Source organism: Myxocyprinus asiaticus, chromosome 38 (genome assembly GCF_019703515.2).
Source record: "Myxocyprinus asiaticus isolate MX2 ecotype Aquarium Trade chromosome 38, UBuf_Myxa_2, whole genome shotgun sequence".
Lineage (NCBI taxonomy): Eukaryota > Metazoa > Chordata > Actinopteri > Cypriniformes > Catostomidae > Myxocyprinus > Myxocyprinus asiaticus.
This window is the reverse complement of record NC_059381.1, coordinates 35,066,162-35,082,611: the sequence shown is the minus strand read 5'-3', so window position 1 is coordinate 35,082,611 and position 16,450 is coordinate 35,066,162. Positions and strand designations below refer to the sequence as shown.

At 34.1% G+C, this 16,450-nt stretch overlaps 2 protein-coding genes across 4 annotated transcripts in view; both read left to right on the top strand.

Moving 5' to 3' along the window:
• The first annotated feature begins 221 nt into the window (after positions 1-221).
• LOC127429370 (zinc finger CCHC domain-containing protein 10-like) lies at positions 222-6,951 on the top strand. The gene is made up of 5 exons (XM_051678362.1): positions 222-240; positions 2,572-2,656; positions 2,887-3,048; positions 3,289-3,333; positions 6,312-6,951. The coding sequence occupies exons 1-5, from the start codon at positions 237-239 to the stop codon at positions 6,544-6,546; spliced, it is 531 nt and encodes a 176-aa protein (XP_051534322.1). The 5' UTR covers positions 222-236; the 3' UTR covers positions 6,547-6,951.
• Positions 6,952-12,476: 5,525 nt separating this feature from the next.
• LOC127429333 (AF4/FMR2 family member 4-like) overlaps positions 12,477-16,450 on the top strand; it is a 69,818-nt gene continuing 65,844 nt past the window's right edge. For 2 of the 3 annotated variants that reach the window (XM_051678303.1, XM_051678301.1), the window contains exon 1: positions 12,478-12,777. The gene's annotated coding sequence lies outside the window, so the exon portion shown is untranslated. Of the gene's footprint in view, positions 12,778-16,450 lie in introns of all 3 variants that reach the window. The other variant, XM_051678302.1, reaches the window with a different exon arrangement.

The window sequence follows — 16,450 nt, the reverse complement described above, 5'->3', positions numbered from 1 at the left end:
TTTTATTATTTGTGTTATATTACCCTAGAATTAGTTTTAAAAACTGAATTACCACAGCTGTGAGGGGGTTTCGATTACAGCTCCTGAGAAAGTGACAGTAAATTTGGCATCTCCCATCTGACTGACTTAATCCACCACTCTCTTTTTTTTTCTTTTTTTTTCTTCTTTTTTTCTCTCTCTCTTCTGGAAAGTCATTCAAATGTAATAGTGGATTTTTTCTTTTGGTCTTGGAGCAAATGGGTGAGTGAAAATAATATTTGCTGTGATCTCCCATTCACTCCCATTCACTGCTGTCACAGTTTACCCTGCAAGGGTTTAGTTCTGCGTTCCAAAACCCTGAGTGTGAAAAAGGTCTATAAAGAGAACGTTAGATGAACACGCGAGTATGTAAAAGTAATCAACATAGAAAAGTACATTTCTTCCAAATATAACATTTGACGATTGCAATGACTAGTGTACTTTTTCTAAATGTATATATATAAATATATATCAGAGATATACCAAAATAAATCAAAACTGTGTTATATTTTAGCATCTTCAAAGTAGTCACCCTTTGCCTAGAATTTGCAGACATGTACTCTTGACATTTTCTCAAACAACTTCTTGAGGTATCACCCTGGGATGCTTTTTAAACAGTATTGAAGGAGTTCCCATCTATGTTGGGCACTTATTGGCTGTTTTTTTTAATTATTCAGTCCAAGTCATCCATTTCAAAAACGTTTTTTTTTTTTTTTTTAAATAAAATTTTAGTTTTGTAATGAAATAAATTAATATGTTGGCACAATTATATTTCTGTCTACAAAACTAATTTCAAACATTTAAGCATACGCCTTCAGATCAAAAGATTTTTAAGATCATGAGAAACATTTCAGTCAAGTGACCCCAAACTTTTGAATGGCAGTGTATATATATATATATATATATATATATATATATATATATATATATATATATATATATATATATATATACATACATACACACTGTATATATTATTCTCTCTCTATCTCTCTCTCTCTCTCTCTCTCTCTCTCTCTCTCTCTCTCTCTGTATATATATATACTGTATATATAGTGTTTTATATATTATTTTTATTATCTATGTCTCATTGTTGTATCCTCTTTGCACCGGCTTCTGTCACCACGACAAATTCCATGGCAATAAATCTGATTCTGATTTTTATTTATTTTTGCCTTCCATAATTACAACAAATACAATACATTAAAATAATTAATTACATTATTTTATGTCTACAGAATTGTGAAGAAAAAACAAACAGGAAAGCAATGAGAGTACTTAAAAATGTTCATTTATATAATGTCCTAACCCCTTTTAATTTATATTCCTTGAGGATTAAATTTCGTACATGTTCAATGTGCTTGTTGTAACTAAAAAATACTTTAATGATGAGGTCGATATACAACATTTGACAACTTTAATAATGAGTGTAGTAACTTTTTCTAGATGTATTTATTAAATTTTATTTATTCCCAAGATGAAATGAGTTTAGATTTTTGCCTTACATAATTACAACAATTACATTACATTACATTAATATAGTTTTTGTTTGCAGAATTGTGAATTTTTTTTGAATGCAGTGACATTTTATACATATTCATTGTGCTTGTTGTCACTAAAAAGACTTTAATGAGGTCGATATATAATATTTGATGACTTCAATGATGTGTAATAGCTTTTTCTGTTTTTTTTTTTATCAAATGTTATTTACTCACAAAATGAAATAGTTTGGATTTTTGCCTTTCCATTACTGTAATTAATTACATTACTTTATAGTGGCAGAATTGTGGAAAAAACAGGAAAGCAGTTGAAATATTTTGCATTTATATAATGTTCCAACCCTTGACTAATATTATAATTATTATAACATTTCTTCTTTAAGTGTATTACATTTTGTACATGTTCAACTTGCTGCTGGTAATTTTCACCTCATTAAAAAAGTTTAACCCCTAAAGACATGAATTGTAATTTTACAATATATATAGGAAATCATGAGCACTCACATTAAAATAAAGACTCCAGTCGTATCAGTAACCTTATAAAAGCTGTTTTATTCTACATGGAGGGGGTCCACACATGGGGGCTGCCATGTTAGAATCACATGACCAGCTGAATACTACTCGCTTAATCTCAGTAACCGTCCAGTTATTTGACACTTTCACTCAATGATTGAAGTAATCATGACTGACTGTGAATACTAAATTTCTACAATGGCATCTGAAACTGAAAACTATTGATTTTACATGATGATGCATCCAAACCGCTAGGTGGCAGTGTAAGTCCAAGATAACACAAAGACAAAAGTTACTGAGTGCACTTTTAAATGAACTACTAATATATAAATGTTAGAAATATCATATAATTTTATTTTATCATTACAAGATACAAGAAGTTTAAAAGTAATTCGTCTGAAAATTCCTAAATATATTTATATATCACGCTCAGTCACATTGGTAGACCAATACATAGACTTGTTGGGAGACTTTAGAAAGAAACCACAAATAAATAAATAATGCACCTCCCAAATATTAGATGGCGCACTTTATTTTTCAGACTCTACATTGAAACCGGACGACAGACACAAGATCGCTGCCAAAATGGCGACTCCCATGCACAGATTGATCGCACGTAGACAAGCGTAAGTTATTTTACATATTTAACGATATTGGAGTCGAGATTTAAATTATGTATGTAATTTATTTAGTATATATTTTTTTAGTAGTCCTCTACTTTGAGATTGTGCAGTCTCCGTCCCGTAAGACTTTTAGCTACAACGCAATCGGCGTTAGAACCCAACCTCACACGTATATGTTGTATTTCTTCTATTTTACCGTTAAATAACTGTGTTGTTTCATGTGATTCTTACAGGGAGGCTAACAAACAACATGTTCGCTGTCAGAAATGTCTGGAACATGGCCACTGGTCTTATGAGTGCACAGGGAAAAGAAAGTACCTTTATAGACCTTCCAGGACAGCGGAGTTGAAAAAGAAATTGAAAGACAAAGAAAACAACGCCTCAAATGAGACGGGGTAAGAAACAAAATGTTCATATTAATTGTCCTCCTAGTGTTCGTATCATATGAAATCCACTATTTATTCACATATTTTGTGCCAGTGCTTTTATCGAGAAAGTCCTTTCTATAATGTGAAGTGACTTTTAAAGTACTTAGTTTGTTCTTTGATCATTTCATTAATTATTATTATGTTAACATTGAAACGCCTCAGTCAGTTAACATGCATTTCAACTGTACTCTCTTGATTTTTCCCCAGACCTGGAATAGTATCACAGACTGAGAAAACGACAAAGAAAAAAAGGTGATTCTTTTTATCTTTCTGAGAATGTCAAGTTTGTCAGTACAGACGTTGTGTTATGCTCAATGCGTAATAAAACACTTAAAGCATTAGTTCACCCAAAAATATAAATTCTTTCATCGTTTATTAACCCTCATGCCATCCCAGATGTGTATGACTTTCTGTCTTTCTGCTGAACACAAACACATTTTTAGAAGAATATTTTAGCTCTGTAGGTCCATACAATGTAAGTGAATGGTGACCGAAACTTTGAAGCTCCAAAAAGGAGATAAAGTCAACATAAAAGTAATCCATACGACTCCAGTGGTTTAATAATAGTTGATAATGATAATAATATTTAGAATGTTATATCTATTCTGTATTCTATGTTATGGAAACTAATGAATTTCAAGCTTTGTTGCATGATAACATGGTAAGGGATATTAAAGATGATAGTTTTTATAGAATTACTGCAGTTTTATTTACACTTATTAATTTGGCAGACGCTTTTATCCAAAGCGACTTACAAAAGAGGAATAATACATCATAAAGTTATTCATCTTAAGGAGACAGTGGTATGAAAGTGCTTCATTACAAAGTTTCACTAGCATCAGAACAGTAGTATCCAAGACAGGTTAGAGTGCAACAAGAATATATACACTGGTGGCCAAAAGTTTGGAATAATGTACAGATTTTGCTGTTTCGGAAGGAAACTGGTACTTTAATTCACCAAAGTGGCATTCAGCTGATTACAAAGTATAGTCAGGCATTACTGATGTAAAAAACAGCACCATCACTATTTGAAAGAAGTCATTTTTGATCAAATCTAGACAGCAGACATCATTCCAACACCTTATCCTTGAGTAATCATGCTAAATTGATCATTTGATACTAGAAAATCACTTGCCATTATATCAAACACAGTTGAAAGCTATTTGGTTAATTAAATGAAGCTTAACATTGTCTTTGTGTTTGTTTTTGACTTGCCACAGTATGCAATAGACTGGCATGTCTTAAGGTCAATATTAGGTCAAAAATGGCAAAAAAGAAACAGTTTTCTCTAGAAACTCATCAGTCAATCATTGTTTTGAGGAATGAAGGCTATACAATGCTTGAAATTGCCAAAAAACTGAAGATTTCATACAAAGGTGTACACTACAGTCTTCAAAGACAAAGGACAACTGGCTCTAACAAGGACAGAAAGAGATGTGGAAGGCCAGATGTACAACTAAACAAGAGGATAAGTACATCAGAGTCTCTAGTTTGAGAAATAGACGCCTCACATGTCCTCAGCTGACAGCTTCACTGAATTCTACCCGCTCAACACCAGTTTCATGTACAACAGTAAAGAGAAGACTCAGGGGTGCAGGCCTTATGGGAAGAATTGCAAAGAAAAAGCCACTTTTGAAACAGAAAAACAAAAAGAAAAGGTTCGAGTGGGCAAAGAAACACAGACATTGGACAACAGATAATTGGAAAAGAGTGTTATGGATCTTAAACCCATTGAGCTTTTGTGGGATCAGCTAGACTGATAAGTGAAGTGTCTGACAAGTCAGCCACATCTATGGCAAGTGCTACAGGAAGTGTGGGGTGAAATGTCACCTGAGTATCTGGACAAACTGACAGCTAGAATGTCAAGGATCTGCAAAGCTGTCATTGCTGCATGTTGAGGAGTAGTTTAAGAAGTTCTGAACATTTTTTTTTTTTTTTTTTCAAATTGTAATAGTTATTTTTCACGTTATTAATTTCCTGACTATAAATTGTGATCAGTTGAATGCCACTTTGGTGAATAAAAGTACCAATTTCTTTCCATAAGAGCAAAATCTGTACATTATTCCAAACTTTTGGTCGCCAGTGTATATTTTTTTTCTTTATTTTTATGAGTACATGGTCAAGTGCTCATGGGAAAGATGTCTTTAGCTGTTGTTGTTTTTTTTTTTTTTTGTATACAGTTTGGACAGCTAACTATCACATTAATATACAGTAAACTTATCTAGCTTGAAATAATGTGAAACATATCTACCGTTTGACTACATTTCGTTAGAAGGGTAATTACAAATGTACTACATTTTAATTAAATAAATAACAGTATAATTATTATTTAATCTGCTCATCAAGTGTCATACCTGATTGTTCATGGTAGAAATGGTGAGAATCAAACACCTCAAAATAGTAAAGAGATTTGTAATACACTCCAAATTGGGCTGGAGAAAGTTTCTATGTAGCTTTATAGATTACAGTTAGAAGTATTTAAATTATTAAGTTTTAATAATTATTAAGTTTTAATGCTATTTTAAAACACTTTTGCCTGGCATGCAAAACTATTTTATTTTTAGGCTAATACTGCAAACTGGAAAACAAAAATGCACTTTTGCTGCTTTCAGCACGCCAAGTGTCCAATTTCCTTTACAATATCTTATTTTATTTATTTTCGTGAGGATGTTCACATGATATGTGTAAAATACATGTGTAAAACACCCTACAGTGCAATTTGTAATTATTATTATTTTTATATTTTATATATTATCTATAATTTAAACTTATTTAAATTGATTAATTATATATGTGTATATAAAGGATAGCACATTTTAATTAAGTAAATTAATTACAAAAAAAAATATTTGTTTATTTTATATAAATTATATACTGTATTTATTGAAAATATAAGGTGCATCATTTATAAATGAGGTGTAACACCTCACCAGCACACAACTTGCTGTTTTTGCAGTCCTTATTTTTAGGGCAAGGGTAAATGAAGTGTGCCATTATAACTAATGTTGAGTTTGATGTAAAAATCGCATGGATTCACAATGAAGTCACGTTGCAAAAGAACAGATACATATCCAATTTATTTTCATGTATAAAGGTGGCCGAGATCTGAATTGAAAATGCCAAATTTAATGTGAATCTGTTCTCACTAACATTCAGATCTTTTTATGGGAAACATGTATCAGTTTTGGGCTGCAGTGTGAACCTCAGAATTCTTGGCTGTTTTCATTCAGGTCCTCCTCCAGTTCCAGTGGTAGCAGCAGTGATTCCTCCAGCTCTTCCAGTGACTCTTCCTCAGACAGCAGCGATTCGTCCAGCTCCTCATCCTCATCTGAAGACAGCAGTAGTGACAGCGAGGACAGTTCCAGCTCATCTTCCTCGTCCGCTTCCTCCAGTTCTGACTCTGATTCAGATTCCTCAAGCAGTTCCGACCACGGCCCACCAAAAAAGAGAAAAAAGAAGAAATGAGGCCCCAGTTTATCTAATTCAAACACGGAACTCATATCACACACTGACTTTACTGACAACAGCCTGGTATAGTTACAGTACCCATACAAAGTTTTCTTTCTCTGCCTCCTTTCTTTCTCTAGTACATGTATTCAGACACAGGATATGAGGGCAGTGGTATCTCAAGACTATAAATTATAATGCAGTCACACTTAATTCATTTACACTGACACATGTTGTTTTATTATACTTCCTATTGACCATAAACAATCCATTTCTGATTCTCTGTAGTTAAGGTGTGCATTATTTTACTTGTATGACTGCAAACAGATATTAAATGGGTACATACTGAAAGGGGCTTGGACAATCTTTTAAGAACAATGGTCTTCTGAAATAAACAGATTTAAATAAAAAAGAATAACATGATCTTTGTGAGATGTGATGTAAATTTAGTATCCGTATTAAAGAAAGAGATAAAATGCAGTGAAATTTACTATTTCAACTATAATGCTCAGTTACTGTGATAAAAGTAGAATCCATTTTTAAAAATGGCAATATATTTTTACAGATTTACATGTGTACATAAACTAAGGATTGGAATAATAATAATACTTAAAGCATGTGAGAGTTATTAAATGCCTCTGACTCATATGTTTTCATGCATTGCTTTGTAAGGAGAGTGGAGACAGACACACACTCCCTCCTGTGTCTCAATTCCAGGACTACCTAGACATCATTTTGAAGTAGAGATAAACAGATAATCAGTTTGGTTATTTAGTTAAACCAATATTTACACTTTTCTACTTAACTGATTCTTTAAGATTTGGACTATCGGTAAGTGCCACTGTTTTTTTGTAATAGGCAAGAATAGGCAGTGTTGGGTAAGTTACTCAAAGTAATCCATTTCTAATTACTTGTTTTAAAAACGCAATCAGATTACTTAATTGAAAAAGTTAACACATTACCAATTACGTTACTTTTACAATGCTTTCCTTTTCCATTCAGTGAATTCAAAATAATGTCTCTCTTTCCTCCTTGTTAATTTTCGCACACCATTCAGCTGTCACAGAAATACAAGATGTACATATGCACATGAATTCATAACCCAAGTGATGTACAAAGGTTTATAAACATCGCTGAAAATCAGTAAACGTAATCTGATTACAAGAATTTAAAATGTAATGCATTACACTACTTTTTTGTCTTAAAAGTAATTCGATTACAGTAACAAATTCCTTTGTAATCAGATTATACCCAACACTGAGAATAGCAGAAAACAAAACTGTTACACCAATGTGCACTCAACAGGAAACAAAAGACTTTAAAGGTAAACTAACTTATTTAAGGTATAATTTGCATAAATTACGTGTTATGTAACAGCCATTTATTCTCAAGTCAAAATGCAATGATCAAATAAATTTGTGACCAGCGGCATAAATATAATGTCATTAATAATATAATATTTAGAAGTCAAGCACTAAAAATGCTGTGCCACTTTTAGTTTTCTTCTTCTTCTTCCTCCCCTATGGCTGCCCTTTGAAACTTTCATAGGAAAATTATGATATTTGGCACATTGATAGGGTTTTTATAAATAGCCCCCAGACCAGGTTTGGTGTCTCCAGGCCGAACTCTGTAGTGCCACCACAAGAACTCGATTCTAACTTTTGAACTGTTTGGTCTAGAAAAATAATTCTTACTTCTAAATACTGTCCTCATGGCAATTTTAATGCACCACTAACATTAGAACTCCACTTATTACAATGGCTGCCATGTGTTGGATTGTGGCGTTAATGTTTTTTTTCTTTTTTATGCTATTCCTCCTGTAATACATGTTTCAAATGATCTTCTGACCAAGCCTTGGACAGAATTAAAATGTTCAACTTTATTGAAAAGTTACACCAATTCGAAGTTGACTGGAGTGAATGCTGTGCTTGGCTTTAATGACTCTAAGCTTGGTGGCTGTTAGCCCTGTGGCAGAATGGTGCAGTGAAGTGGTTGGCTTGCTTTGCGTGTCATATTCGGTCTGTGTTTTTTGTGTCCTGAAAGCTAGGCGTCTGTGTGCAGGACACTAATGCAAATTTCGTCATTAGCGGAGTGCTTGAGCACTGAACGCCTATAGCCAGATTTTTCTAACCGCGTATACTCTGAACGCGCAGTATGTGCATGCACATCAAGAGCATGTGTGTGAGGAGGTATGGAGATACCTGCATTTGTATAACTCAAGTCTGAAGGAATACAAAGACAGTATGGTTCTAAACTCTTAAAGATAAATAGTCTAGTCTCTCATAGCAGTCGTGTGCATGCGCGCACTGTCAAATGTAGCATACTTTGAAAGGCTCGTGTTCGACTACTCAGGGACTAAAACCATCGCGTCAAAACCAAGTATACTTTGGGCTTGGCCTTTCTGTGCTTGGATCCATTAATACTACTTGCAACTATATTTGTTGTTGTTATTATTTCAAAAACAAAACTCATAATGCAAACATATTATGTTTTACTTGTAGTTTTTTTTTTTTTTAAAGATATCTTAAAAAATAATAATAATAATGCCACTTTTCATTGAATTAAAATTTGCTAATGATCTGTTATTTAATGTAGTTATGTTAGTTACTGTTCTTAATAAAACTTAATATAAAGTATTCCTTAGAAAATCTAGGTTTTTAACTGGGGTTCCCTGGGTTGAGAGTCTGTGTTCAGGGTCTGTGATTATTTAGTTTTTAACAGTGTTGGGTGTAATTGAATTACAAAAGTAATTAGTTACTGTAATCTAATTACGTTTTAGTCCAAAATGTAAATTCTTGTAATCAGATTACAGTAATTGACTTTTAATTAACCTTTGTACTTTGTTCGTTTGTGAGTCACACTTAAGTTGTTCATGGGTCAAAACTGACCCAAATATACAAGTGTAATATTTAAAAAAAAATTTTTTTTAAAGATATGTAATAACATGAATTTCACTAAAGTAAAAACACTGAAGTTGTGCATTTATGGGGGGGATTTTATGGTGTGTAGACTACAGGTACACCAATATAACAGTTTTACCTATTAATCGGTGCCAATAGTTGCTTTTGGGAACTATCAGATATTGGCAAAAATCTATGCTGATTGTTTTTCATTCCTCATTTAATTATTCCTCACAAATAAACATTATCTGATGAAATTATAGGCTATAAAAAGATTCAGTTATAAAATACTTAATCTGTCATTTTTAAAATAAAACTCCCCAGTGTATTTCAGGCTTGTTTTAAGTAAAAAGTCCCACGTTATGCAGCAAATCTTATTTTTCTGATTATTATTGGAATTTTGGTTTCACAATAAGCTGCTTTTGAGATTTGATTCACTTTGGACTCTTGCAGCCTAAATGTCTGTGCCCATCTTAGTAAGTAAAGACTAAGAACTCTTTGATCATTCTATAAATAGTTTTTAAAAATCTTTTGGCCAAAAAGTCAATGAGTTTATTTTATGGTGTTAATGCAATGCCTGCAGGAGTCATAACAATAACGGTCAAGGATGTGTGGGAGAAGGAGCTTTGTATTACCATTAGTGATGATGAGTGGGACAAAATTTGGAAATATGCTAAATCCATTTCAGTGTGTAATCGCACCAGCGGTATACAGTTTAAAATTATACATAGGATGCACATCTCTGCTAACTGCAGACATGTGTTTAATAGCTCCCTCTCACCTCTATACCTTAAGTGTAAAACACAAACTGATACCCTTACTCATTGTTTTTGGTCATGTCATAAACTGCTAATATATTGGGCTAAGATAGTTTCTGAAATCAGCATTGTTCTAGGGAAGAAGCTTGATTTGAACCCTTTGTTTTTGATTCTGGGGCTTCCAGACAGTGCTTTAATTTTATCCAGGGAAAAAAGATTTTATAATATACTCACTTTTGCTGCCAGAAAGAACATTTTTTTGAGATGGATCAATAATAAGGCTCCAACCATATCAGGCGGGCACAAGATTTCGTTGGAACTAATACCACTTGAATACGTAACTTGTGTACTCAACGGTCGGCCAGATCACTTCTATAGCATCTGGAAGCCCTATATTAATACCCTGGAGACCAGTCTGTCAACTATTTTATGGAAGGTTACCCCTACATAAATAGACCCCAGGCTGATATTCAGTGTGCAGATTGTCCTGTCTAAACTGATTGTATTGCAAGTGTTTACTTTGATGGACTATTGAAAGGAAATTGACTGTGAATGTTGCCGAGCTGTTTAAGTGACGTTGTTTCAATAAAAAAAAAAAAAAAAAAACCTTCGGCCGATTAATTAATTATCAGCCTTTTCCACCCCCTTTGTTATCGGTCTCTGCAAAATCCACTATCGGTCAACTTCTAATTTAGACCTTATTTACCTCTAAATTATTAAATGACACCATTCATTTTCATATCAAATAAGCACATTTTATGTCAATCTAAACCTTCATTTCAGTAAACTGGTGACATTTGCTGGAATTAAACTAACAATTACATGTAAATTACAACTATGTCCAATAGATGGCTTAAGATCTCTAAAAGCCAGTGCTGTAACAAACGTAATTTCTAGATCATATCAGAAGTTATGCATTGAATATACATTTACACATTTAAAAAAAAAAAATATTTGTAAAATTGTAGCATTTTTTAAACCACTTATGTTGAAGTGTCAGATTTTGCAATGATGCTCCAGTATGCTGTCAAACATGACCATGCTGCCACAGTCAAATCAGATTGTGTTACAAAGAAAAGTTATTATTTTGTTACCTGTCATTTATTTCAAACATGAACTTAGCATGAACTTTGTCACACAGGGGTCAGACTCAGACTTCGACCTGTGTGGTATGTTTGGTATATATAGACAGGCTTGTCTATACTTGTGAGGGCCAAGTGTCCTCATCAGTGGGGGGGGGGGGGGAGGTTCCTAAATGTGTCAGATGATGTTGATCTTCAAATCTAGTGATGTGTACATGTTTGTTGATTAGGTTTTGGTGTAGAGTTGGGACATAGAAAATATCATTAGCCTGTTATGAAATCAAATGAAGTCTATGAGATCACTAAAATAGTCACACACACACACAAAAAACCTTCTGTGTGTGTATGGGTTTTCTGCATTGTGGATGTTTTATAGTCTCACCCCTTCATTTATATGTGATTGTGTTCTGCATTGCATCTGATTTATTGATTTTTAGTTGACAAATAGTGAAAAAAAGCTCTGTTTTGTAGTCTCTCCCATTCATTTCCTATAGCGGGTCAATTTTGACCCTAACAATACAACTGTACAACACTTAGACTTTTCGGATCAAGTCCAGATTTGTTTGCGTGTGCGTGTGTGTGTGTGTGTGTGTGTGTGTGTGTGGAGGAAAAGTCACAAAATCTTGTACAACTCAGATAAAGGATACCATTTTTATTAAAGATACGAAATGACCTGAACAATACATGAGGGTTTACTTTTAAGTATAATACGTAGGTTACACATATCTGTTTACTTAAGAATACATTTTAAACGTGAATTATGCTCATATGTATGTTTGTTTGTGTTTCTGTGACAGCTGAAGGGACAATGAACAAGGAGGAAATATAGACATTATTTTAAATTCATTGTACATAAAAATCAAAACAAAAAACAGTGTTTTAGACAGTAACGTAAAAAGAAAGTAATTAGTAACGAGATTGCTTTGTCTCTGAAGTAATCAGTAAAGCAATCTGATTACAATTTTAAAGAAGTAATTAGTAATTTGTTAAATTTTTGAGTAATTTATCCAACACTGTGATTTAGGCATTTAATGTGTCAAAAAGCAGCAATAAAACAATTCTTTAAAAAAAAAACTGCAAGAGTCGTAAAAAACAATATCTGTCGATCTGTATTTTTGAGTTGACACGGAACGATGCCTATGTGACGACAATGCGGTCTAAGTAGACAGCTCACTAGATTGTGAGCCTCGGCCCTCTCAGAGAACGCTCTCGTCACGTGACCAGGTTAGTTTACGAAGCCGAAATCCGACACACAGATATATGATGATCTCTTAAAAATGATCGCGATCTGTTTGAAAAATCTGTCAGACAGAATCATGCCGGACAAACGACCCTCAGCGGTATGGTTCACTTAAACGGGCCGAGTTTTAGTGTGTGGAGCATTCAGACGTCTCGTGCTGGTTGATGACACATTTATTGGGATTCGACAGCAGATCAGTGCAAGCGGACAGAGACAAAGGGAAAGGCTTTCGATAGCTAGAATGCTTTGGGCCTAAAAGAAGTCAAGAGGTAAGTGGGGGGAAACACTACGATTGAAGCATTACATTGATGCGTAATACACACGTGAAGTGACATTTGTGAGTGCGTTTCTGTTTGTGTCATGAATTTAGAATCCAAATGTTAAAGTGTGTGTAGCCCAACATGCGAGCTGTCCAATGCTGATCACACTCACAGGCCATCGACTAGACTAAGTTGAACTATGCATTATTTACAACAATAATTTTTATTATGTTATTATTCTAAACAATTTGACATTTTCGAGCATGGACAGACGCCAGTTCTTTTTTGTTTTTTGTTTTGTTGCAAAGGTAAAGGGAATCAGGTTTGTCATAACCAGCAATCTAATATATCTAGGTCGTAAGCGTATGATAAAATGCATTTTGGCACGTTTATTCCTAGAAATAGTCTTTTACGTCATATCCACTCGACATATCGAATAATTCGATGACGTTTAATTTGTTGTTGAGTTTTACTTTCAACATGCACTTAAATGCAGTAGTAGTTAAGTCAAAGTCTTATCTATACTGGCCGGTTCAGTTGTTGTACTTTGTGTACAGTTGTTGTTTATTCGTATTTTGTGAACTTTTGACTCCAGTATTATTTCACATTTTTGTGATCGTGACGTTAGCGCATCCTGCACATAGAGCTATAAAATACCTGGAGAGAGCTATTCATCTATATGACTGTGCTCAGCTAGCGCAGGGTTCCCAGAAAGAGAGCGAAATGGAGGCTGACATCTTTGCTCTTGGGCGCTCAGCCCCGGTATCGGGTGTCACGTGACTGATCACTCGTCAATGGGAATAGATAGGGAAAAATATAAATCAATTTCGCGCTTTTAAGAGCCCTTCAAAAACAATCCATCACCGGATGACGATGTGCTAGACTGTAATGAAATAATTTGAATTGAAATGGTTCTTGGAATTATTTTTATTTCGTAATAAAACACGGCTACTTTTGAATGGCTGTCTATGGAGAAACATGCTTTTTGCCATCGGGTGGTGTAGTTCCAGCATCTACCAGCAGGTGCTAACAGAGACCTGCTAACTAGTCGCTTCCTGCCCCCTGAGTCTAAGCGACTGACGTCACAATGCTCTAATGTTTCACTCAGCTGAAGTTCTTGTCGTCTACCATCTTGACAAAATTTAAACAGTTAAAATGGCAGTAGCTCGGTGAATCAGTTCTTAAAAAATAACCCCATTCTCTAACTAGGTTGAAACTGCATGCTGATGCTTTACAGTTTAACTTATACTAGAAAAAATAAATAAATTGAAATAGCAGTATTGTGGGACTGCTGTCAGAATTCTTTTTATTTCTGACAGATATTTTCTGTATGTACCATCTTTTGTTCTTACTCTTGATTTCTATGTATGTTTGGGGCAAATCTTATGTTAATCAAAGCTGTTCTCAGTCACAGAAACTGATTTCTCCGTTCAAACCTAAAATGTTTTTGAAAGTCTTCAGGTAAAACTTAAATTTAAATTTAAGGTAAGGTTTAAACCTAAAGACTTGATTTGCTTATCCCTTGACCAGTTTTTGCTGAAGTCCTGCTGGGCAGTTTGTACCTGTGAGGTTGGAAGTTGTAAATACAATGTGATGTGGGTTCAAGTGACTTTAGGTGGAAAGAATGGAGCAGTTTAGCAAATTGATATTTATGTTTCTCTTTTTCACTTACTGACAAAAACGGTAAGCTTTTAAAGTGCCAGTGCAACAAAATGAAGCGCAAAAACATGTGTTAGGTTTTTTAACAATACATCTGTCTATTTTATCATTCTTGTGTCGCACACACACTGGCAGCCAAAAGTTTGGAATAATGTACAGATTAAAGGAAACTGGTACTTTAATTCACCAAAGTGTCATTCAACTGATCACAAAGTATAGTCAGGACATTACTGATGTAAAAGAACAGCAGCATCACTATTTGAAATAAGTCATTTTTGATCAAATCTAGACAGGCCCCATTTCCAGCAGCCATTACTCCAACACCTTATCCTTGAGTAATCATGCTAAATTGATAATTTGGTACAAGAAAATCACTTGCCATTATATCAAACACAGTTGAAAGTTATTTGGTTCATTAAATGAAGCTTCACATTGTCTTTGTGTTTGTTTTTGAGTTGCCATAGTATGCAATAGACTGGCATGTCTTAAGATCAATATTAGGTCAAAAATGGCAAAAAAGAAACAGATTTCTCTAGAAACTCATCAGTCAATCATTGTTTTGAGGAATGAAGGCTATACAATGCTTGAAATTGCCAAAAAACTGAAGATTTCATACAAAGGTGTACACTACAGTCTTCAAAGACAAAGGACAACTGGCTCTAACAAGGACAGAAAGAGATGTGGAAGGCCAGATGTACAACTAAACAAGAGGATAAGTACAACATAGTCTCTAGTTTGAGAAATAGACGTCTCACATGTCCTCAGCTGACAGCTTCATTGAATTCTACCCGCTCAACACCAGTTTCGTGTACAACAGTAAAGAGAAGACTCAGGGGTGCAGGCCTTATGGGAAGAATTGCAAAGAAAAAGCCACTTTTGAAACAGAAAAACAAAAAGAAAAGGTTAGAGTGGGCAAAGAAACACAGACATTGGACAACAGATAATTGGAAAAGAGTGTTATGGATCTTAAACCCATTAACTTTTGTGGGATCAGCTAGACTGTAAGGTGCGTGAGAAGTGCCCGACAAGACAGCCACATCTATGGCAAGTGCTACAGGAAGTGTGGGGTGAAATGTCATCCGAGTAAGTGGACAAACTGACAACTAGAATGTCAAGGAACTGTAAAGCTGTCATTGCTGCACGTGGAGGATTTTTTGATGAGAACTCGTTGAAGTAGTTTAAGAAGTTCTGAATATTTTTTTCAAATTGTAATAGTAATTTTTCACATTATTAATGTCCTGACTATACATTGTGATCAGTTGAATGCCACTTTGGTGAATAAAAGTACTAATTACTTTCCATAAGAGCAAAATCTGTACATTATTCCAAACTTTTGGCTGCCAGTGTATAATGATGGGAAATGTAATTTTGTTGCACACACTTGTCACCTCTTAAACCAGCTAAATGAGTCTTTTCTGGAAAAACTTTATGGCTACCATCGTTATATCACCTTCCATTTTTATGACAAATGAACCAGAAGTAGCCTAATTATGCAGTTTTTATTGGCTGATGCCAATATAGAGTGCAACAGTGTGGTATTGAAAGTAAAAATCCTATTTGTTTTCTCCATAGACTAATACATTTTTAACGATAACTTATAAATCTAAAAAGACAGGCCCACCTTTGAGCTTCGAGCTTGTTAACAGATGGAAGGCTATATGCTTCTGCTGAAGCCAACAGTCTCCGTTATTTCAACTTCATTAAAAAAAAAAAAAAAAAAAAAAAAAAAAGATTATTTTATAGTGGAATTCCTGATGAAGATCTACACTACCCATAATCCTGAACAGAGATCCACCAATCAGAGAATCACAGCAAATAAACCACGCCAAATGAGCTCAGCAGTGACCACTCGCGATCATGTGACCACTCCCATGACGCACTGTAATTTACGCAATCGTGTCAGTCTTCCTACATACTTAAACTACTTAGATATATGAATATATTCCAATAAAATTAAAACATTGTTTCTGTACATATAATTAACAACTTAAAATCAATAGTTTGATATTTTTCCATTGTTTTT